Source organism: Benincasa hispida, unplaced genomic scaffold (assembly GCF_009727055.1).
Source record: "Benincasa hispida cultivar B227 unplaced genomic scaffold, ASM972705v1 Contig446, whole genome shotgun sequence".
Taxonomy (NCBI): domain Eukaryota; kingdom Viridiplantae; phylum Streptophyta; class Magnoliopsida; order Cucurbitales; family Cucurbitaceae; genus Benincasa; species Benincasa hispida.
The window spans coordinates 1311145-1337321 of record NW_024064858.1 but is presented as its reverse complement, the minus strand read 5'-3'; the positions used below and the strand labels follow the sequence as shown (position 1 = coordinate 1337321).

Genomic DNA, 26177 nt, shown 5'->3' with positions numbered 1-26177 from the left:
AATATGCGCAACCTGCTACGTCGGCTCAAGTGGCTGCAATCAGTTGCGTCAACTGTGGAAGGGCTCACGGAGCTGATGGATGCCCATTGAATCTTTAGCAAGTGTGTGCTATCCAGAGCAACCCCTTCAACAACACCTACAATCCGGGCTGGAGGAACCATCCTAACTTTGGTTGGGGTGGCAATCGCAACCTAGAAGGGCCAATGAACCATCAAGGGGGTAGTAGAGGAAATCCTCCGTTTCACCATAATCAGGGGCAATCAAGACTGCATAACCGACAGCCATCATCATCATCTTACACCTCGGGAGGCTCGCTAGAGACGTTGCTGAAGCAATATATGGATAAGAATGATGCAGTGATGCAAGCGCAAGCGTCCTTTATAAGGAATCTGGAGATCCAAGTGGGCCACCTGGCCTCTGAGCTAAGAAGTCGAACACCTAGAACACTACCCAGCAATTCAAAAACCCCAAGATTTACAGGGAAGGAGTAATGTCCCTAAATACATTGAGAGGCAAGCCTGACCGCCTGTGGAGATGTGGATTGCGATCACCAAAGACAACGTAATTTTCGGTCCATATCTTGATACTATGTTTAAAACTACTTTATTGAATTATTGTCTCTTTAAATTCTGAATTCTGTCTTAAATGCTTCATTTAATTCAAATTTTTACTTTATGAATTTATTTCTCCATTTACTTCTGTGCATTTAATTTGGTCCTGTCTTTGATTCTTTGACTTTTTGTAGTCATTGTGTGTGCTTTAAATTGTGAATGATTGAGTAATAAAGGAAAATGTACCACCGCAAGTCTCAGCACTTGCGCTAATGTAAAAAAATTAAAAAAAATAAAACAATTAACAACAAGAAAGCAGAACGACAATGGACACATCCCAAACCAACTAGGAATGCCTTGCGTTCACCTAACTCAACTGTGTTGAGTTGAGGGGTGTGTTGCGCTCGCATGTGTCCTTTGCCCATCCTTAGCCAAATGCACTATATTGAGGTATCCTCCTGAAATGCATTGGTTAAGGGGTGTGTTGCGGGGATATATGCGTTGTTGCCCGTCCTCTGCAAAGATACAGTTGCGTTAGTGAACACAATATGTTATGCTTTATCATGCGTCCATTCAAATAAAATATTAAAGAAAAAAAATTGTTTGGCAATGTGGGAAGAAGTCCAATCGATTCATATCCCCAAGCAATTATGACTTGGCAGAAAAAATGACACTTTATCTGAAAATCCATAAATGAGGGAGGTGGAACGAAGTGCCTGTTGAGCTACTCGAGGACAGTCACCGTGAAAATCGTGTGGGCCCCACCACGGCTCAACTTATAAATACAGCCTCCCCCTTCATTGGAAATCTTTTACCCTACATTGGCAAACTCAGAAACCCTAGCATTTTTTATTCTGAATCGTTCTTTCTCCCTAGAAACGCGAACTCTCATCAGACCTTTCCAAGCTCGATTTCATGGCTGACCAAACCCCAAACCAATCCGCTTCATCGTCCACCCCCGACAAAGCAGCCATGCGAGAGGTAGTATTCTATCTGCCAGTCGCCGGTTTGCTGCCCAAGCCCCCACTATATCCAAACTCGCCAGAAGAACCCAGAGAAACCCTTTGGCCGTTAGGCATCCTGTGTTCAAGAGAGGAGGAAGCATCGAGAGCATGCCTACACCTTCCGTCTCCACTGAAAGCGAAAGGAAGAGACGAGATGATACAAAGATGTTTGGCAACATCCTCAATACTTTAGAGCAAGGAGGTGGACTGCCTGAGGCAGGGGTTGTAAACCAACCACTGCCTACAGAGGAGGAGGCAGCGATAGTGACAGATGAAACAGTAAAGGATGGAGTAGTATTGGTGGAAGAAGTGGTGGTTGAAGAAAAAGAAAAGAAAAATGATGTCCTGGTCCCGAAGACTCAGGAGGCGACTTTCATCATATAAAATTATGAAGAGCCTCCAAGAAGAGAAGACGAGGAAATTGCGATCAAGCAAAGAGAAGAAGAAGAAATTGTAGTCGAGGAGGCTAGGGAAGCGGAGGTCGTATTAGTAACCCCTAACATTGCAATGGAGGAGGTTGTAGGAGGTGTGTTGCCAGAAGAGACCGAGAAGGAAGATATGAAAAAGGCAGCAGAGGCCGAGAAGGAAGAGAAGAAGAAAGAGAAGAAGAAAGAGAAGAAGCCAGCAGAAGCTAAGAAGAAAGATAAGAAGAAGAAGAAGAGGAGCAAGGGAAAGAAGGCTGGAGAGGCGGAGTCTTCACGTCATCACAAGGCAAGAAAGAACAAAGAGCAAAAGGATGATGATGAAGACAAAGAGGCCAAGAAGGAGGGGAAGAAGAAGGAGAAAGAAGAGAGAAAATTATGCCGAAGTGAGAAGAGATGCCTAAGAGAAGAGGAAAAGGCAAGGCAAAGGGCTGCGAGCCTTGAGAAGGATAGAGAATTAACCTCCGTAAGGAAGGATGGGGGGAAACGACACAACTAATGGAACCACCGCAATCGGTAGCAACACAATTGGTTGCGACGGATGAAGGAGAAGAAACAGAGGGAATCCCCCTATTGCGGCATTGTAGGGAGAATGCACCGCAAGGGTCCAACATCGACCCTCAAAGATTAATTTTAGCTTTGGAAGAGAAGGAGAGAAAAAGAAGAGAAGCAAGAAAAGATGGAGAAGGGCAAGCTCAACATCGCAGAGGGGAATAGAAGAAGAACATTGGAGTTTGAAAAGATGTGACGTAACAATGAGCTTGCCCGACTTGAAGGGATCCGAAAGCATAAGGAGGAATAGCGCCTATTGCTAGCCTCTGAGCAGTTTGAAGAAGAGTTTGAGAGAGAAGAGAAAGAAAAAGAAGAAGAAAAGAGGAGAAAGAAGGAAAAAGAGGAGAGACTGTTTTTTGAGGAGAAGAGAAGAAAGCGCGAAGCTAAAAAGAAGTGCTTGTATAAAAGCAAGGGCAAGGAACTCGCTAAACACGAGAAAGAAGAACAGCGCATGGAGCGGGAAAAGAGACTAAGGCAAGCAGCCCGCCTTGCGCAGGCAAAAGACAAGGACGTGGCAGAAAGCAACGGGCCCGCATCAACCAAGAAGCGGTCATAAAAAAGACACGAAAACAATGACATGTTGATTGAGATGGGCTTCTACCCTACACTGACCTTACTACCTGACCTCATCACGAGTGTCATTATGGAGCATGGGTGGGACACGTTCTGTCAGTGCCCATCCATCATCGTGCCTCATGTAGTGCGGGACTTCTATTGCGGGCGTCTGCACGGAAATAGAGATGTGATGACTTTTAAGGGAGAGCCAGTACACTTCAGTGCAAAGGACATCATTGAGCTATATCATATGAAGGACAACCCTGATGCACCAGGGAACAAGATTATTGATGATCCTATAGAAAAACTGATGGCAGACGTGCTGAGGGTACTAACGCAACTGGGCACACAATGGTCGGTCTCACCTAAAGGCATCCACACCTTGGAGTCCAAGTCTTTGCTGCCGGAGGGAAGCCTTTGAGTTTATCTAGTCAAGAAGCAGCTGATCTCAACAACGCACGACAGAACTGTATTAAGGGATTGGGTAATGGTCGCATACTGTATTGCTTGTAGCATTCCTATCGACATGGGGAGGTTGATCGCAGGGCAGATCAGAGCATTGGTGGGGCATATACGGGCCAGTACTTCTTCCCATGGATTGTCTCAAGTTTATGCCTAACTGTGGGTGTAGGCATTGATGAGGAGCCCATGCCGGAAGTCCACGGCCTCATTAACATCAAAATTTTGAGGATTCTTCTCAAGGATTCCCCGCATTTCCCCGAGCTGCCGGCAAAGAGACCTGCGATCGATTTGAATGCGCCACAGGAACCCAGACCAAAAAGAAGATGAAGAGAAGATAAGGGAAAAGAAAGGGTTCATGAGTCACCAGCGCAAGATCCAGAGCCTACAAACCCTCTTCCTTTAGTTATCCGATCTCCAAGCCCTCCGAGCCTGCCAATGCAACCCTCTTCCCCTTTATACGAACTTTTTACAAACCTTCCTTTTGTCCCCAACTCTTCTGTTATTCACCCAGCAGCCCCACCTTCACCAACAACTTCATCACCACACCCCACCATCCCACCGCCGCAAGTTGATGACCCACACGATTTGGGTGAAGGAACTTCTGCCCAACCCCAAAACAGTGCTGGTGAGACATCACAGGCACAACCATCCTCAACCTCCCTGGCTGCTGAGTTAGCTGAAATGAGAACCCTCTTCTCTCAACAGCAAGAGCTTGTATCCCAGCAGCATCACTTCTTTAATCAACGATTTGAGGTAGTAATGGAGTGCATTGATGATATTCAATGCAATGCCGCCACATCAAGAGAGGCACTGATCAACATGCAGTGCAACATTTATAAAGTCCATATGCACAAGAGAATGATTGCGGAGCGTAATCAAGAGTACTTCAACTTTCTTACCGCATATCTTCATGGTCTAATGGTGCCCCTACATCTCCGGCAGCACTTAAATTTTGAAGAAGTGCCTTCTGCACCACCTCAAAATCCACCAGATCCCCCTGCTCCTCAGCCTTAGTGTTTACTCTTTCTTCCGATTTGAGTTTTTTTATGTGGTCATTCATTATTTGTATTCAATTCTTTTATTATTTGTAAGTTAATCAAATTCTTTGACTCTTGTACAGGCAATAGAAAATTTTTTTTAATGCATTCATTTGTAATAGGTTTGTATACTTTGTTAATAGTCAATACAATCAGAGTATATATTTGCTCTACTTTTTGCCTGTGCCTCATTCTTTATCTTCCTTTGTTAATTTTTGTGACATTCTTAGTCTTTTATTTTTACGATCTTCATTGCGTTGCTATGATGTATTATATGTTTAAACTTAGAATCATTTTCTATACTTAGTAAATTCTGACTAACACTTAGTTAACTCTTAGTTTAGCAGTACTTTATCTTTTATCTTTCAAAGTTCTGCTCAAACCTTCTTTTTGAAATTTTCTTTTAAGTGTTTGTCTAGTCTATCCAAACAACGTAATGAGGACCTTGCTCATCTTTAAATTTTGGGGTGAGGAAGGTCTGAGCAGATAATATCAAGAATATGCAGTATTTAAGAAAATGCGTCCATTTTTCCATTAAAAAAAATTATGCAAAACTCCAATGTCAGCGCAAGGAAAAATTTCAAAACTGTTCCTAACCTGATAAAAGTTTAGTTGTGAAAGGAGCCTGCTCGTAGTTGGATGTTCGTATGACACCCGTAGGAGCAAGCCAAAACGAAGTGGGTTTCCAAGAACAACGTAGTATAAACAAGAGAAAAATAAAAAGAGTGCAAGGGACAACTCCTCTGATTATCATGAGTTAAAGTTGAAACTGGCACACAACCGTAGTTGGATGTTCGCATGACACCCGTGGGGACAAGCCAAAACGAAGAGTGTAACCATGATCAACTGTCTCTAAGTGAATAAATGACGCAAAGTTTTGCTCACCACATATAGATACATCAAGTTGTTTTGATAAAGAAGAGATAAACATTCTATTTTGAAAACTAGAAAAGTATCTTTGAGCATAATTTTGTTACATAGAAGAATAAAGTAGGGCTTGCTAAGAATTAACAAGGATAGAAGAAAAGTGCGATGTCAAGGATAGAAATATAGGATAGAAATGAAGTATGATTGCCTTAGTAGAAGATATGCTTGAGGACAAGCATATATCTAAATTTGTGGGTGAGATAACTTGTAGGAGTACAAGTTATTTATGCCACCTTATCTAAATATTGCGGCCAAAAGTTAGTAATTATGCACCAATTGTATGAAAATTAGCCTAGTATTGCAATAATTATAAATGTTTGCGATTACACCCACTAACACCAAAAAGATGGAAGACAAGCCGAACTTTACTCTATTTTGCAAGAGACCAAGTCACCGCTTGCGCTTAAGGCTCACGAGAGACTAATCAACGTATCTCTGTCACATTGCGCCCATCAATCAACAATGAAGAGACGATTACCACAATGACGGCGCAATGTGACAGTCGATCCGAGGGTTGTGCTTCAACCGCATGTAGTAATAAAAACATACACCGCATGCAAACTTATGATCGAAAGATGAAGCTGAGCAACACAAAAGTGGAGGATTAAGACACGTGTACAACTAACAGTTGTGCAGAATTGACGGTCTGATTGCATAACAGAAGGAATAATATCCCTTCATCTTCAGAATTACCATGACCATGAGTGGGGACCACAAGGCCGGAGTCAAAGATCTGCAACTATGAATACCCCATTGATTTCAGAGAAAAGGTATGCTACTTGATATGGGGCTAAGTGTTGCTAGATTGTAGAGAAAAGGCTAAGCTGAATGTTTGAGTGAAGAAATTCGGGAAGAAGCCGAGATAAGGCTGTGAGGTGAATCTCAGATCCAACCTGCCAAACACTCGATTAGAAGCTCTGTGCAAAGATCCCTACTACCGGTAGAGACAGCCTGAGAGAGAAGCTCTTCCTACTATCAAATCCATCATATCTGGCAAGCAGATCTCCATCGAATAAGTACCAACACATTGGCACTTGTTTGTATCTGTTCTATCTCCCTTTCATTGTGTATTTCATGTTTTCTTTATCTCTTCATTCACACACCATGTATCAAACGCTTAATAGAAATATCAAATGTTTCGATAAATTCCATTTACCATTCTCTGTCTATTTCCGTTCACCCACCAATCACTTTCTCCATGATGTCTCTTAACCCCCTGATGAGCAATATGAATCACTTAGAACTTAATCTGTATTAAAGATACGTTTAGCTAAAGCATCCTAGACGGCATCTTCACCTATGGGAGCAAAAGTGAAGGTGTCATTCTGATCTATCGAGAGAAGGTCAGGAGAATGTGTTAACTAAAGCGAGTAGTACTTCCAGATATGGAAGCAACCTTGCATTCATTACGTTAGTCTCTGTTTCACCACAGACATGTGGAGCACGGCCGATCACTGAGAGGTGTACGCCAAGAGAAGAACGGAACAGTATTTGTATCTTCAATCCAATTAAGAACTTGTGTTGTTTGTATTATTTGTCTTTCTCTTTCTATTCTGTTCATAAGACTTGTTGTCGCATCCCATGTCTTTGCATAATTTTCATAGCCAGCCATAATCCCAACATCTTGTACATGAAGTCTGTATCTTGTATCATCTAGCTTAGGTTTACTGTATTTTTATGTTTTTATCGCATCTTTACTGTTTTCCTTTATTTTATTGCAATTTATACACTTATACAAACTCATTTTTAAAGATTGAAAACTTGGTCGCATATATCATGAACGTACCGCAATAACCTAAATTAGTCCCCGTGTTCGACCTCGGATCACATCGAGAAACTTGCGGTGGAATTACACTTGGTTCCATCGTAAGGAAACTTGTGACAATGCATGGCATACTACATCAACATCCATAATTAACGCATAATTAGAAGTAGTATCGCATCATTTTGAGAAATTTATATCATCAACCCAAAAGGGTTACAAAGTTTCAGTAGTTTCTTTGGAAAGTTCACTCAATACAATTTTACTTCTTGGACTGTGCTCCCTTATATGATCCTCTTTAAGGAAGGTAGCGTTTGTCGACACAAACACCTTGTTTCCTTAGGATCATAAAAGTAACCCCCTCGTGTCCCTTTAGGGTATCCTACAAATAAGCACAGCCTCGAATGTGGTTCTAGTTTCTTAGGATTAGCCTCAAGCACAAGTGTTGGGCAACCTCAGATACGAAAGTGACACAAACTAGTTTTACGCCCGTTCCACAAGTCCAAAGGTGTTTTGGCAACACTCTTGGAAGGAACACAGTTGAGAATATAAGTTGCAATCTCTACTGCAAAACCCAAAACGAGTCCGGTAAGGAAGCGTAACTCATCATCGACCGAACCATGTCCAACAAGGTTCTATTTCTCCTCTACGATATACCATTCTGCTGAGGTGTACTAGGTGCTGAAAGTTGGAAAACGATTCCATATTCTATCAAATAGTTCTGGAACTCGGAATCCAAAAACTCTCCACCCCGATCAAATCTAAGTGCTTTAATCTGTTTGTCTAATGCATTTTCAACTTCAGCCTTGAACTCTTTGAACTTTTCAAATGATTCTGACTTATGTTGCATTAAATAAACATACCCATACCTCGAATAATCATCGGTAAAAGTGATGAAATACTCGTAGCCTCCCTTGGCTCACACATTCATCGGACCACACAATAAATTATTTTCTAGTAAAGCTGAACATATCTCAACACCATCTTTCAGAATAAACACTTTATTAACTAAAAAATTAAGAGTATATTTACATTCAAGGAAAGACTTTACAGAAATTCTTTGATACTTGCTCTCAACTCAGCTCAAGAACAAAAGAAAGAAAGAAAAATGAGAGAACTCTTCAATTTAGAATGTGATGCTACAAATAATGAAACAAGATGCTATTTTTAGGCTAGCAACTTAGTAACTCTTCAAAATACAAATAAATACAAAATTAAAACATTTGTCAAATTTAACTCAATTGAGTTTTTACTTGACGAAAATCGAACATAACTCATTCAAATTGGAGAAACTACAAATTTAGCTTTCATACATGTTAAATTTGTACATAAAACATCATCTTAATTTGAAGTTTCAATCCAATTTGAAAGTTTCTAAATAATAAATTTAACCTACACATTTAAATCTAACTTTATGTTTCAAATATTCACTAATGTTTCACTTTCTGTCACTATAAATATCCAACACTGACGTATAAGGAACCCTGTTTAAGAAGTATTGAGCGGTTCTTTATACATACATCCACAAAGATATGAGTAAAGGGGAATTGATTAACATACTCCTATGTACAATTACGCCTTTCTGCAACACTATTTTGTTGTGTTGTTCCTTGCATTGCGTATTAAGCACATGTGCTATGACATTCTAGGAATTTAGCAAATGGATCAAGACATTGTCCGTTCTTGTCATATTTTTCATAATATTCACCACCTCTATCAGACCTTACAATTTTCACTTTTATATCTAATTGTCTTTCAACTTCATTTATAAAATACCTTTAAGTCATCTACCGCATGAAATTTTTCATGCAACAACTAGATATATCCATAACGTAAAAATAATTAACAAAGGTAATGAAATACTTTTTTCCACTAAAAAATGGAGAACATCAAAAGACCCACAAATAACAGTGTGTATTTTCAAGGAGCTGTAAGCTTCTTTTGGCTGCTTTATTGATTGTGTACTTTATTTATTTTTCCTTAATACAATCCACACAAATTCTAAGATATGTAAATATTCAAATTTGGAAAGATTCCATTCTTTATCAATCTTTCAATTCTTTCTTTGGATATGCTCATGCGTAGTACAAGAACAATCAAACTTAATGATGGTTAAGGTACTCGTTAGTGTTCCAACAAGTGACTTATTAGTCGACTCAGACAATAACATTTTCCCACAAATTTCATAAAATTCTTAGCATTTTCAGTTTTTGCAATTGTGGACTCAATATTATTTTCTAGAGTCATTCGCATAAATATTAGGTTTATTCTATTTAATCCTTCCCACCCAAACTTTATAGAAAAACCTTTCCTCGACAGTGATAGCATTATTAAGTACAATAGGTTTCTCACAAATCAAGATCCAAAATATCAAACCAACCTTTGGGTGATTTAAAATGTTTTAAAATAATGAACACCAATATATTCATGATATAAAAATCTTTAATATTTTTCATAATATCATCTCACTCATAACATCACATAAACATGAGTAATTAAATTAATTTTAACTTGATATCTATGTAAATCTTACTAATTTGGTCATTTTGGTGACTAACAAATTAATCATAGCATATAGATTTCATATAGTAACATAATTTTAAGTAATTTAGATCACACAACTTGCAAAATATGATTAATAGAATATTTATGAAAGTGAAGCTTCATACCTCCAAAATTATGTAACTGAAAACACAAAGATAAATGCATACTTTAAATTTTTTCATGATAAATATAATACATAAAATAAAATAATAAACTCAAAAAGCATGACGCATGGTTCAAAACCCTAGTTTCAAACATAATCCACGATAAACATAAATCAAATTTTTTTTTAGTAGATTAAGGTTTTGTTTGAAATATATTTTTAAAACATAAGTCATTTTAGAAGAAATTTAAGTATTTGACAACCACTCAAATTATTTTTTCAAGTATATTTTAATCAATTTCTATAAAAAATGTTAAGATAAGAATGATTTTTTTAAAACACTTTTTTTTCAGGTCAATCTAAATAGACTCTAAATTTTAACTTCATTAATGTCATAAAAACAAAAGAAACAGAAAACTCGATAATATTTGAGAAAAAAGAATTTGATCATGCATGAATGAAGTGGTGACATTTGGCATATAATGTATATATGAAAAACATTCTATATATATATATATATATATATACATTCAACCTTTGTAATTCTTCTTTCCGAAAAATATTTACCGAAATAATACGAGAGAAAAAGAATTTGATGGAATTTAAATATATATGCATGCCACATAGAAACATTAAAACTTAAATACGTATGAGAAACATGAATATTCAAGATCTTCTAGATTTGGCCAAAAAAAAAAAGATTAAAAAATTAGACTCATAGTTAAATTTATTACTTTTGCAGAAATAATAAAAAAAAAAAAAAAAAACAAACTCAACCCACATGATACACTTGTTATACCTGATACACTTATACTTTTGATACACTATTGATATATACTTGATATACGCTGATACACTTGATACACTTGATACACTACTTATACATTGCTGATACACTTGATATATCATTGATAAACGGTTGTAAATTACTAGTTATTTACTTATTTTAAAAAAAAAACCATAAAAATAATTTATATTGAAAAACATAAACTGAGTGTATAGTAAACTGAGTGTTAGTAAGTTTTAGGTTAAATCTCCCCAACCTATTGTACATTTATACTTTAAAATGAAAGAAGCAACATCATTTAAAAAGGAAAAATTACAAAAGGGTTAAAAAATATAGCAAATGCAAAAATTAAGGTGAGTAATAACTCATATTGTTACAAACAAAGATACAAAAAATATATAAATCAATGAAAAGAATACACAACTGATATACTTTAAATGTGGTGAATTAGTTAACTGATATACCAAAAAGCATGGATTTGTCAAAAGGACAAAATTAAAATATGGAATAAACAAAAATTTAAATTTGAAAATTTTGTCGTATCTATAATTTTCTCTATTTTAAAGGCACGCTACTAATTATAGATTTTGAATTTGCCATCCAATACAAATTTCCAATATTCAACGTAAGATAATATGAATTAAACTTAGAAACGATGATCTCGATATACATCAATAATTCATAATTGCTTGTATTTGAAACTTATAGCAAAAATATTGAGTGTTGTGCTGACAAAAAGAAAATCCTTTATTTTTATTTTAAAACCCTTTATATATATATTTAATGCATCAAGTTTGTCCATTATGTCAAAGCTTTACTTCAAAATTTTCCTGTGTCGGCCACAACAACTTACAAAAATTGATAAAAGTTTTTTTTTTAATTCATGAAAATTCAATTATTTACGTCGAAAAGATAACATCATACATTAAAAAACATGAAAAATTATTTCAAATGGTAAAACTGTTGAAAATATTTATAAGATATAGTAAATTTTTCGAATTATCAATGATAGACGTTAATAAACACTGATAGAAGTCTATCAATGTTTATTAGCGTCTATCATTGATAATTCTATAAATTTTGTCATATTTTGTAAATATTTTGGTTTGTTTTTCTATATTTATAAATAGCCCTTAAAACATTGATAAAAAATTCACAAGTTCTTAATCAAATATTTGATACTACAGGTAGGTTTTAACTTCATAATAAAATAAAAAATACCAACATCTTTGAACTAGTTATTTTCGAAATAATATTAGTTAATAATAACATAACTTGATTCATGATAATGGTCTTTTAAAAGATTGTGTTTCTCTCTCTTGGCATTCCTTTTAAAACTCAATTAGGTTTCTTGATAAGGAGAAAAGAACTACTTAATGAGAAAGAGAGATAACTAATCCTTAGAGTTTTATCTTTATATAGACACCTCCCATCAAGGTGTTTAATTAAGGAATTATCTTCTGCTTAATTGGCCCAATAAAATAATTGGTCTAAAAGATAAAATAGAAAATAATGTACATGAATCACATTAATGGTAATATTAATTTAAAAATAAATCTAACAAAAATCTCGGGAGAATTTAAGATATTTGAATCATATAATTCAAATTGTAAATAATTATATTCAATCAATAGAATTATTATATGGATTGAAACAATCAGTACGAATGTGGTACACTCGTCTAAGTGAATATTTATTGAAAGAAGGTGATCAAAATATTACAATTTGTCCATGTGTCTTTATTAAGAAATCACAATCACGCTTTGCTATTATAGCTATATATGCTGATGATTTAATATAATTGGAACTCTTGAATAGCTTTAAAGACAATAGAATATCTCAAAAAAGAATCTGAAATAAAAGATCTTCACAAAACAAAATTTTACCTTGGCTTGCAAATCGAACATTTAGTCCATGAAATTTTTATTCATCAATCAATATATACAGAAAAATTTTTAAAATATTTTACATGGACAAAGCACATCTATTTAACATTACAATGGTAGTTTGAACACTGATATGAAAAAGAATATCTTTCGACCTCAAAAAGTTAATATGAAGAACTACTTGGTTTTGAAGTACCATATCATAGTACAATAGATGCATTAATGTATCTTGCTAACAACACAAGACTAAATATAACATTCTCAATAAATTTATTAGTAAGATATAATTCTTCTTCAACAAAAAAATATTGAAACGGTGTTAAGCATGTACTCCGTTATCTTCGAGAAACGATTGAAATGGATTTGTTTTATTCAAACAAATCAAATTTTGATCTGGTTGGCTATGCAGATGATGGATATTTATCTAATCCACACAAAACTTATCTCAAACAAGGCTATATTTTTATATGTGTAGAAATTGCTACATCTTAGGGATCTATGAAACAAACCACTATATTCACTTCCTCAAATCAGGCATAAGTTCTTGCAATTCATGAAGCTAAAAGAAACATGTGGCTTGTCTTCTAGGAAAAATTTACCAATAATATCATATGAAGACAATATAAGCCCAAATCAAATGAGGATGAGGATATATAAAAGGAGATAAAATGAAGCCTCTCTCACAAAACTCTTTCACACGCATGACCTTGAAAAAAATGGCGATATCAGTGTTCAACAAATTTCTTCAGAAGAAAAATTGGCTGACTTATTTAGAAAGACATTACGCCCACACTAATATTCGAACAGTTGGTGCAATGCATTCGAAAAGTTGGTGTACAACATTAGAATGCGATGACTCATAAAACTTAAGTGATATATTCATGAGGGGAATAAAAATATTACACATTTTTCCTTTTGACTATGGTTTTTCCCATTAGATTTTCCTAACAAGGTTTTTAATGTGGCGGACATTAAAGTATATAAAATAATGTAACAGTTTTTTTTTTCACTAAAATTTTTTTCTCATTATATTTTTTTTCTAATAAGGTTTTAAGGAGATTTATTTTATATAATATAGATATGTGAGTGAGAGTATTATAAATGTAATATTTAGTAAATATACACAACCTACATGGTTACAAAGTTCCATAATCTCTCATTGAATTCATCTCGTAAAATATTCTCTTGCACGTCTTATAAATAATTTTGTTTGGTGCCTTTGTAATACTGAGTTCAATTGTCTTCTTTAGTTTCTCTTCTACTTTTCTCTCTTATAGTGTTCTTATTATTGTTATTTTTTGACAATATTAATCACATACAATATTTATTATTGTTATTGTTATTTTTTTTTATTCAACGACTATGAAGTATTTTGAGTGTACTAAGAGTTTCCTCTTCATTTTTTTTTTAAGAAAAAAGAATACAAAGTTTTCGTCCTATCAGAATAAAATAAAGACTTTTTTCAAAGAGAATAAAATAAAGACTAATTACACATGTCATGTATTTTGTAAGGTTATATTTGGACAATAATTTATTTTTTATCAGTTGATATAAATATTTACGATTTTTAAATGTAGATTAAATGGCTTTCTTCCCTTTAAATTCACAATTAAATTATTATTTAATTTTCTTATGACAAATAAGTCGATTAAATTATGATGTTTTGAATGGATAGTAAGAACATATTTATTATTTAAGAAGTTATTTTATTATGCAGTAATCCATGCCGTACATTACTGAAATCTTAATAAAATTAAATAAAGAAGCGAGTTCTGAAAACTTTTTTTTTTTAAATTTTTTTTTTTTAGACTTAGAATTTAGTTTTTATTTTGTCGTTAATGTTTCAAAAATGGCATGTGGAATTTCTAAAGTTAAAATTTTATTTTTGTTTGTGAAGTTCAAAATTAGTTTCTAAATGGTTCCTCGAAAAGTTTGTGTTAGTTTACTTAATACAATAATGAGGGGTAGTTAGCATATATGGACTAAGCTTTGTGTTTTAAATGAGTCGAAAAGTATATATAATTCTCGTATACAGAGACCCTTACAATTCACATTTCAATTTAGGACTAAACCGGTTACTTAGGCCCGATTTAGTAATTATTTGAATCTCATTTGGTAATCATTTTAGACTCGTTGGGTAACCATTTTGTTTTTTAAGATTAAGTTTATTTTCTCCCTATTTCATACAATGATTTGCATGTTTCTTAATTACAATGGTTGAATTATTAGCTAAAAACAATTTTTTAAGAACTACTTCTTTTAGTTTTCAAATTTTGGCTTGATTTTTTAAACCAAGTTGGTAACAAATGAAGAAATTTGATGGCATAAATAATGTCTATAGGCTTAATTTTCAAACATAAAAACAAAAAACAAAATGGTAACCAACATAACCTTGGTTTTTGGTTTTTTGTTTTTAGACATTACTTTCACTTTTAGATTTTTTCCCCTTGTTATCTAGTTTTTATAATTGGTTTAAAAAACACCAAGCCAAATTGTGAAAATTAAAAAAAAAAATAACTTTTAAAAACTTATTTTTAGAATTTTGAATTTGACTAAGAATTCAACCATTGTACTTAAGAAAAACACATATCATTGTAAGAAATGAATAAAAAATAAGCTTAATTTTCAAAATCCAAAAACTAAAAACAAAATGGTTACCAAGTGGGGTCTTAATTTTTTTAAACATTACAAAGATCAAATCAAGTAAAAAGAAACTATGACAAAAAGTGTATTTTATTCTAAAGAATTAAAAGAAAAACATCAATATATATTTTAATAGTTGGTATATCGTTTGTACTATCAACTTTTCATTTTTTTTTTTACAAAAATTTAACAATATAGAGGAAAGAGAGAATAAAAGAAAAGGAAATGAGAGAGAGAGTGAGAGGACAAAGAGGAGGGAGAGAGAAAAGAGATGAGAAACTTAAAAAAGTTTTTTTTTCCAACTCATCTTGTGACTTCAACATCTATTTTTTTTTGTTCAAATTTAATGATTTTTTTATTGAAGAGATCTTTCGAATCCATTCTTGGAAATTAAAGATTAAAATTATCAATTTAAAACATAGGATTAAATGCACATATTCCTCAAAACTCAATGACCAAAAAAGCATTAAAGCCCACCATAGAACAAGAAAAAGTTTGGGCTGTTTTTAAATATAAAAAAATGAATCAAAATATTTACAAAATATAGCAAAATTTTAAAGTTATCAATGATAGATGCTCAGTGTCTATCAGTGATATTGATAGATATTGATTGGAGTCTATCAGTATCTATCAACGTCTATCATTGATAGTTCTAAAATTTTACTATATCTTATAAATATTTTCAATAGTTTTACTATTTGAAATAATTTCTCAAAAAGTTTTTGCATAGCAAAACTCATCACCTTCCACACGACAGCTCTGATTCCCTATTTGTTGTAACTACAAAAAAGTTGATTTGACTTATTGAAGAGCTCTCTGATCAATTTGGACACTAGAAAGCCAGTGAACAACTTTCCTTCCTACAAGGGATACACCACGAGAAATGCAGAGTTAGGAATATACTAAAGGCAGAGATTTTAGCTAACAATGGTTGCGGTTCCAATTGTTGGTAATACTCATACTTGTAAATGAATAATAAGAAAAAAAAATAACCACCTTCCAATTTGTTTGTTTAAAGCCAGAACAACTCCATCGACCTTAACTTCATCGACGTTAACTTGGCAAAAAAATAAAAATAAATAAATAGCCTATTTTTACGTGAAAGAGAGGAATCAAACTTACAAACTTTTTCGCTTGAGAGTGTCAATTTATGTTAGTTGAGTTATTCTTACTTTGATGAAACCAAATAATATTAAAGTTTGGAGAATAAATGGAACAAATTTTTAACAAGGTAGGAGGATTACAATGTTACTATCGAGCTGCAAATGAGGAAAGTGAAAGGTTGTTTACAGAATATTTATTTCCGCATGATTGAGACACTTTTATGTTACTTTGAAGTTGTTTACCAATGAAGCTAGGTTGTTTTGGAATAGGCATATCTTCAGTTTCATTGTTGAGCATCGAAATAATTGTTCCGACATTTGGTCTATCATTTATAGATTCTTCAACACATAACAACCCTACTTGAATGCACCTCACAATCTTTGATTCGCAACACAATTCATTTAATGTTGGATCGATAAAAGAAATAAGATTGTCTTCCCTCCATAACTTCCATGCCTGAAACCAATATTTCAAATGTTATGAGTTAGTTATTGATATTTAAATATTATCATGAATTCAAGATTAAAGTTTTCCATTTACTTACAAATTCCAATAAGCTCAAGGCATATTCGTTGCAATAGAATCCTGTATTTCTTTTGCCACTTATAATCTCAAGTAACAAAACTCCAAAACTAAAGATATCTGATTTCTCTGAAAATTGTCCTTGCATTGCATATTCAGGTGACATATATCCACTATATTCATCCAAACGTACTTTAACATTAATAGAGATTACATAATTATTTATAAAATCAAATTTAATATAAAAGGATGAGTGATACATACTAGGTTCCAACAATCCTTGAAGTATTGACTTGTAATTCGTTACCACAAAATATTCTTGCCATACCAAAGTCTGAAATCTTAGGGTTTAGATCTTCGTCTAATAGAATATTACTTGCCTTTAGATCTCTATGAATAATTCTCAATCTTGAATCTCTATGAAGGTAAAGAAGACCTCGGGCAATTCCATCAATGATGTTAAACCGTTTTCTCCAATCTAATAGTTTTTGTTTCGCAGAGTCTACCAGCAAAAATAGTTTTAATTGGGATTAGTAAATTATTTATGCAGTGAAAAGAGAAATAAGTCTAATAAAAATTTAACAAGTGCAACATATCTCACCAAAGATGAATGCATCCAAACTTAGGTTGGGCATATACTCATATATTAACATCTTCTCTTCCCCTTCAATGCAACATCCAAGAAGCCGCACAAGATTTCTATGTTGTAGTTTTGAAATTACTATCACTTCGTTTGTAAATTCTTCATAGCCTTGCTTAGAGGCTTTTGAAAGTCTCTTTATTGCTATTTCCTGTCCATCTAACAATCGTCCCTGAAACAATTGCATGAAAATTGTACGAAAACAAATACAATTTTTAAAAAATAAGTATATATTAACAACAGGAGTACTACAAGTCAAAATCACTCTTGTCATACTCAAAAGTATCACACAACATGGTTTTAATAATTCAAAATTAATTTCGATGGTATGAAATCGCATTTAAAAGTGTAAAATCAAATCCTAAATCGTTTTTGAGTGAATAAAGATGTGTTTCATAGTAATTTTGAATATAATAAAAGTGATTTTTAATTATTTCAAAATCACTAAATTGAATTGGATCCATGAATCTAAGAAATAGTGAGAGTTCTTGATCTCTCTCAATTCAAAAATCCAAGATTTGAATTGATGTCTTTTCACAGAGTCCTCCTAAATTGCATTGATTTATTCTAAAGATTTCATTTCAATTGAAATTTGGTTACTTTAAATTTTTCCTTAAACAGGACCGACCCTGCAGTTCATTCTCAAACATGTACCAAGTCCACTACTACTTTACCTTATATACGGGACCAAAACCGCCCTGGCCAAGCTTGTAACTCGAGTCAAAATTTTTTGTTGCAATGGCAAGCGTCTCAAAATCAAAAAGAGGCAGCTCCTCCAATTTAATTTTACCCCCAATCGTGTCATTCCTTATTATCAACTTGAAAACATTTTCTTCTTTGGTAGATGTCATGCTTCTCTCATCTAGAATAATGGACTTGTTCAAATGAATAAAAGTATGTGTCCATTTGAACAATTAAAAAAATGGAAAGGAAAATGACATCATAATATCGATATCCTATACAATGTTTAAAGGAATAACATATTCAAAATTTTGACAGCTGCATTTTATAAAACGATTAATGAGAAAGTTCTTTTATTACCTTTTCTGCAACTTTTCCTTCTCCACCAGAAGTATATGGCAATGATGAAGATGAGAAGCGTTATTGGTAGCACTATTACCACAATGGTTATTATGATTCTTTTCTTGTCTTGCACTTCATCTGCGGATGTGAAAACAATTCTAGGGAATATCGTAAAAATAGACCATATGATATAGAGTCCGTTTGAATTGACTTTTTATATATTTAAACTTTTTTTTCTCCTACAAATACATGTTTAAACACTTAAAGGGTATTTGGAACCCCAACGTCAAGTGTGTAGAGTAGGCTATTATAGTCCACTCTATGCTTGAAGTTCCAATTATAATAGTTGATGATTCTAACTATTATAGCCTATAATTAACTACAATACTACTATTTCAAATCTCTCTTTATTACAGTATTTTCTATTTCGTACTCATTCTCTCTTTATAACAGTATTTACTATTTTTTACCTATACTAAAATAGTCTGCACCCTAAACACAAACTATTATAACCCATACTAAAATAGTCTACACCAAAACATAAATTATTAGAACCTACAAAACATTATAACCCACACAAACTATAATTATCACCGAACATAATAACCAACTCAATGGCCTAAAGACCCGCTTAGAGGTTGTTTGGGTCCCAACTTCAAATGGGTGGAGCCTGGCTATAACTCACTACATTTTTGGGGATCCAGTTAAAATAGCTGGAATTCTAACCTCACAATTAACTAATGTATTACTATTTCCTACTCATATCTTCCATCCTCATGAACATAAAATAACATGGATTATTTTAAGGGCAAATTCAATATTTCAATAAAAGGAATAAAATGAGGGAAACTCTTTTGAGTGATTTCGAGTCAACCGCCCCACCAAGAATCATCTCTCAACTGATTATACCGTTCAGAAAGTGTAGGGGCATAATTATTTATACCTGCATATACGTCTTGATGTGCCAATCGAAAGTAAAGATTGGTTCCACCACTCTCAAACTTTTGTATATCAATTAAGTGGTTATTCCACAGCATACAACGAAGACCATTTTCATAGGCATAAGCAGTACACGAACAATTCTGCCTGCACTTGCTTTCGCAATCCTTTATTGAACTAGAGGAATTAGACCACTGAGCAAAATAAGGGACTTTGACCATTTCCAACATAAGAAAACCATCTTCTTCGCTAAGGTTTGAGTTCTGACACTTCAATGGCGTTTTTCTCACACATCCACCACTCCAATTCCCTTGATTCCACTCCTCTTCCTCTTTAGGTTTAAACCCACTCATACAGCTGCAAATAGGAGATGCTTTTCCATTACAAATCCCAAATGTCCCACAAGCACCATAGTAATCACAAGGTGTTTGTAGAGCCGACCAAGTAACCATCCACTGCTGTTTTTCATCATCCCAGGACGTTTGTTCAAGATTCCCTAGTGAGCTTAGAAGTACATACCCATATTTTTTACCATGATAGGTAGTGTTAGCAACATATATAGTGTAAGTATTGTACTCAATATCAAGGTTATATCCAGAGAGATAACTGGAATCCATATCGGGTATTCCCATAAAAGACAGACCGTTCCATGGAGCAGATCGCCAATGGATATTACCACTTCTCTTCCAAACAACAAATTCAGGAATAAAACCAACTTCAAGAGCTCCAAAAAAATTTCCAGTGGATGGATCTATAGGGCTATTCCATGAGGTAAGCATATCTTTCTCGTTGGTTTTTGTGTCTGTTATAAATTTCATGGAAGGCAAGAATTTATCCGAAGGATGTTTGAAACTCTCCCATATAATCTCCCCAGAAGCATCATCTTCCAAAACAAGGTTCCCCGAATCTAAAACTCGGGCGCTTCTGTTTGTCGTAGAAGAATAAGAAACGTTTGAAGACCAAAGGATGACATCGTTTCCATCCATGACCACAAGATTGTTCCCATCCTCCGAGATTCTAAAACTCCCTGAAGTATTATTGAGAGGATTGTCTTTGTTGGCTACCCATACTATGGTTTGTTGAGAATATTTTGTGAGCCAAATGCCAACGTACCGGGCCGTTGCATTAAGAGGTGTGAAGAACCCCAACTTGAACGAACTGTCATTGGATGATATAGTTTCATGGTCTCTGATGAAATTCCTTGCTGTCAGCTGCCTGCTATCTTTCCCAAAGCAAAATGTTGAAAAAAGAAATGTAAGAGAAATAAGAAGAAGAAGAAGATATGAGAAGCTACCATTTCTTCCAACCTTCATTGTTGGCCTCTCCTAATTCTCTATTGATGCTGCTAATGGAGTCCCTTTATTTTTCAAATAAATAGGTTCAAAATGTTCTTATCATCTTCAAATAGACCAATTTGACGAAGTTGGTTAGTCAACCTTACAAAGTCACAACTTAAACATATTTTAATTTTTCCCCCTTTTCCAAAATCAAACATTTAAAAATGATTGATAATATTAATTATATTGTTGGGAAGGCGACCAAGTCTTCTTATTTCTAAAGGCACAGCATATGCTCAAATTCATGACCCACATTTGGACTGCTAACTATAACTACAATTAATTATAGGAAGGGGAATGTTTTTTACCCCATGACATTGTTTTTAAATGGTAAATTTCTGCATGCAGCCTTGAACTTGAATGAGAAGGAAAGGGAAACAGAGTGGGAAGCATAACTAGGAGAAGAAAATCACAATTAGGATCTTAAGACCAAAGGAAAAAGAGAATAAATACCTCTTGCTCGGTAATAGTATAACCACAAGAAGGATAACAAAAGCACTCATGATGAAAGTAAGTGCCCATACATCATAAATTACTAATGCCCCATTTGGTAACCATTTCGTTTTTTTATTTTTGGCTTCTGAAAATGAAGTTGAATTCATAAATTACAAAAGTACAAAAGTTGAATTCTTAACCATGTTCCAAAAACAAAAACAAATTTTTAAAAACTATTTTTTTAGTTTTCAAAATTTGGCTTCGTTTTTCAAAACATGAGTAAAAAGTAGATAACAAAGAAAGAAATTAAGAGATGGTAGAGATGGTTGTAGGCTTAATTTTCAAAAACTAAAAACTAAAAACCTGATGGTTACCAAACAGGGCCTAAATAATTGTCATAGCTGATTGCAGGATTGTAGCCACCACAATACCTGCGACTCCAAGACAAGATTATGCATATTAGACCGTTAGAAGGAGACCATTTTATGAACTAATCCTAAATTTCTATGCTTGAAAAAGGAATTTGTTGTCTAGTTAAGTGAAAGTCATATACAAGTGAGTAGATCAAAAGATCATTGAATAAGATTCATTTGGTAATAAGAAACAGATGAATAACATAGCATTATACCTGTAGTCACCAGGATGGAACTGAGAAGGGGGGCAAAAGAAGGATATGGAGATAAATTCATCTTGTCCTGCAGTTCTCTAGCAATTGATTCATCATTTTCTATAAGCCAACGAGACCCTGATGAATGAAAAAGAAGAATGATTCGATCTTAGTAATTCCTTTTTGAGAAGGGTGATAGCGCAGAACATTTAAAATCCAAGTTCAGGTTAGGGGATCATACAATTTCACCTTTTTAAATCTTCAGCTAAAGAGAGTGCCGTTGCATGATCTAGTTATTCTTTATGCTTCTGAGCTCTAGAAGGATCATCCTGTTCAAATAACAATTCAATTAAGAACCGTGCTCATTCAACCGACGTGTAGTACATTCTTCCCCAACATTATTCAAATGAAACAAACTTTATTAGCCCTTTTTAACACCATGTTGGGTTTTTTTTCTTAAACATGCTCCCTTGGCTATTTACAACACAATCACAGAAAGAAAATCATAGTTCTAACTTCAAAGATTGTTCAAATACCAAGTCCTTTAAAAATGAATGAAAAACTACTAATTAATTAATAATAAACTTGGCTTCGGTTCAAGTCAGTACAAACCAAATAAAACATTGTTGAACCGACACATATGACTGTGATTGCCATCGACTACAATAACTTTAGTTCTTCTTCTTTCCAAAAGGGGAAACAGGAAAAAGGAGGTTTCAAGTACTTCCAGTAAGCTATATGCATTAAGAGAAAACGAACTATTATCCCAAACCACTAAAATAGCTTGTTACATCATATTCTTTGTATAGAAACATATCAAACCTCATTATAAAAGTTGAATATCTCAATGATAATCTATCCAAAGAAGATCAAACTAAAGAGAGGGAGAAAACAAAACAGAAGTTCACCGATGATCTGGCCGGAGCTCGCCAGACCATGTTCTCCTGATCAGAAGTTGTTGCGGATGGCGCCGCCACGTCCACCGCCGCCATCTCCACTGTTATCTCCAGACTGGAAAATTTTGCTCAATCATTTCATCCACCCAGATTTTTTCTCTGCGTAAGAGGAAGAAAAATCCCCTGTTCACCAACAAAGACGACCCCGTCCCTAACAAATGCGGCAGGTTCATTAAACCCAAATGAAAAATCAAAACGAAAAACGATGAAGAGGAAATGGGAAATTTCACAAAATGACCCAAAAAAAAAAAAAAAATCTACCAATAACCTCTTTCTAAAAATACTTTACAAGGATATGTCCCTTTATTTTTTTCATTTGCTTCTCAAAGCACTCCTCGCAGGTTTCTCGCCACTCGTCTCTACGCACTTGCCACCGATGTCGTGATCTAAAAGATATGAGACTCTTCTCCTTGAAGAATGTATGTTGATATTCGAGGTTTGACTATCTTTTAGGGTTTAATCGCGTATTCATTCGTAATCGAATCATTGAGAGAATACTAAGAGACCGGATGGAGAATACTAAGTACGTGTTTAAGAATATTAAGCGAGCGTTTAGATATTACTAAGCGATCGGATAGAGATTACTAAGCAATCGAATAATGAATACTAAGCGATCGTTTAGATATTTATTGTGTGATTGCTTGGGTATATATCATGTGATCATTTAGCTATCTGTTATGCGATCATTTAGCTAACTGTTACGCGATCGTTGAGATATCTGTTATGTGATCAGTTATTTTGTGTTATGTGATCGATTTTTTTGTGTTATGCGATGGGTTAATTTTTGTTATGCGGTTGTTTACTAATTGTTGTAATGTACATGCTTGTCAGATTGGTAAGATAGCCATCCCTACTGAGAAATATTTCCCTTGTACAGTCTTTTGCCAAGTCCACAAAATTTCCTCTATGATTACGAATAAGTTGACAGAAGAACAGATGAGACTATATAGGAAAACAGCCTTTGGTTCGCTGTTGGATATAGATCTTGTTTTAATGGACAACTTTTGCAGCACTTTTTGTAAAAGGAGGTAGCGGATGCAAACCCATATGTTATATCATTCAACATTCTAGATAAGAAGGTAACATTCTCCCCAGATGATTTTAACTTGAAAATTTGGTTGTGGTCGACCAGGGAAATAGTTGAAAGAGAAACAAGTGGTAAAAGACTGCGAGAACTCATTCTTGGACTGAATGACCCAAATGAAAAGAATAGTTCTCGTAAGGATGTGGAGACCACATTTGAGAAGTTCAATTTTACTAATGACGAAGATGTTGTCAAGGTTGCATTGGCACTATTCATTGAAATGGTGATGATTAGAAAATACAAGAAAATCCAATTCGATGTGAATATATTTTGGATTGTCGATGACCATGAAGTCTTTGTACATTACGACTGGTCTTCTCTCTTTTATAAACATACATTGAATAACATGAAGACTATCATGCATGAGAAGAAGGAGGTATATGATTCAAAGAAAGTAGAAAATGATCACCATGCCTCGTAGTACTGTATAAAGGAATTCGCACTTGCATTCCAGATATGTACTTTTGTTTCTGATTCACTCTAATATACATTAAACCTGTGTGTTATGTACGTGTAACAAAGTTCCCATATTATAGGTCTGGGCTTACGAAATTTTATCCACATCAAGTAAGTTCATAGCCACCAAACTCAACAACCTGTGTGTTATGTACGTGTAACAAAGTTCTCTTACAAATCATTGAGCAATAAAGTTTTTCAGCCAAAAAAAGTAAGTAACTGATTGTTTATGACTTGTTCCTTTGTTTATAGTATTATGCATTCTGACTTGCTCATTTGTTTATGTATAGACTATTATTATGTCGATACTTGTACCTAGCGCAGAGGAGATAAGGTATAAGGAGGACCGATTGGAAGGACTTAATGTGGTTTATGTTGTTGGAGAAAGAATGATCGAAAGGGTTGAACACTTCATCGATACTCATGAGTCCTTTGGGGGGCTCGAAGAGCATGAACCCCATGTAGATCAGCCTGTAAATGTGAAACGTATAGAAGAACCATAAATGACGGTTCAGAAAAACCCTTTGAAAGGTAAAAGGGCACGTGACGAAACATCAAATAGGTAGCAAAAGTCCTTAAGACATCATGATTCCAAATCCTACATGGTTCTTAGGGAGGAAATTAATGAAGTTTGCAAAGATTTGGCGAACTTGACTACCATGGTTTGTCAGATGGGAGATACATTTACTGTCCAACAACATCTGATGGGCCAATAACTGAATGAAATAAAGATGATAGTCCATCATCTGAATGAGGTATGTTTTTCTGTATAGTCGTATAGATATTCTCAAATGGACGATCATTTACATAGTCTTATAAGATTGTTTAGATAATATAAACGATCGTGTAAATGATTGTTTAGAAAATCCAATTATCTAAATGATCGTCAAAGAATATTTTGTTTGATTTGTTCAGGATGGTAACAATATAAGGACTCATCATGATGAGAGGGACAATAATGAGGGGATTTCTCGTGATGATCATAATGATGATGGTAACAATACAGAGGTTCATTAGACCAGTGTATAAGATCCCCCCATACCCATAAAGAAACCCAACATGGAGAAGATCCCCCTCAGACCAATGCAAATGACACATGTCAATGAACAGCCAGCTTGGATGATTAATAAGTAGTCCAAAACTGAAGAACTGACTCCAATATCTGAATTGATGGACACTACTATCAATGATCCAACTGTCAATGAACAGCCAGTTTATCAGGTCGCTGATGAAATACATGAACTGCCCACCCAAACATTCAATCTTAGGGGCCCTTTCGATTTAGATTCAGCCAAGGTTGTGGGGACTTCAACTCAAAAGGATGCCACTGAAGTCAAGGTAAAACTATAGCATGAATTAGTTATCTTAACATTGTACTGTCACTAATTTATAATTTAAATGTAGGATAAAAATGACTGCGAGTGCCGAAAAAGGAAAAAACCAGCCAAATGTGAAAAAGGGGGAAAATGGGAGATTCTCTTTCTAATGTTCCTCAACCCCTTCATTCAAGTGATCCTTAACCACCTCCTTTGAAAAAATTTTAACCTCATTCACCTTCAAAATCTTTTGAACCTCAATCTCAAGAAGCTCAACCACCTATAGTGGGATTGAAACCGACCACTGGTGTTATCAACCTTAACCCCTTGGTCCTTACTTAACTTCCCCATAAGGATTGTTAGTTCCTATGACCCAGGCTTCCCAATCCCAGATGTTCTGTGAAATGCATACAAAAATGGAAAAGTCATCCTAAAACCAAAAATGAGGAGCAAACGGTAGTATATACTTTTAGGACCAAAGATTTCTTCAAAACACTTGAGCATAAAACATGGGTGCTTGGAG

The 26177-nt window shown here is 34.3% G+C and overlaps 1 protein-coding gene across 7 annotated transcripts; it reads right to left on the bottom strand.

Moving 5' to 3' along the window:
• Positions 1–16433: 16433 nt before the first annotated feature.
• Positions 16434–23090, bottom strand: LOC120069508 (G-type lectin S-receptor-like serine/threonine-protein kinase At1g11330). Of its 7 annotated transcripts, XM_039021285.1 has the most exons (11): positions 23067–23090; positions 22751–22949; positions 22092–22171; positions 21864–21980; positions 19468–21666; positions 18543–18662; positions 18176–18363; positions 17463–17673; positions 17126–17363; positions 16884–17034; positions 16434–16795 (listed from the first exon to the last, which is right to left on the bottom strand). In XM_039021285.1, the coding sequence occupies exons 5-11, from the start codon at positions 20774–20776 to the stop codon at positions 16487–16489; spliced, it is 2526 nt and encodes an 841-aa protein (XP_038877213.1). In that variant the 5' UTR covers positions 20777–21666; positions 21864–21980; positions 22092–22171; positions 22751–22949; positions 23067–23090; the 3' UTR covers positions 16434–16486. The 7 variants fall into 7 exon arrangements, with proteins under 7 accessions (XP_038877213.1, XP_038877216.1, XP_038877215.1 ...); XM_039021288.1 differs by lacking the exon at positions 23067–23090 and having other exon boundaries at positions 22084–22171; positions 22665–23029; XM_039021287.1 differs by lacking the exon at positions 23067–23090 and having other exon boundaries at positions 22665–23029.
• Positions 23091–26177: the final 3087 nt, after the last annotated feature.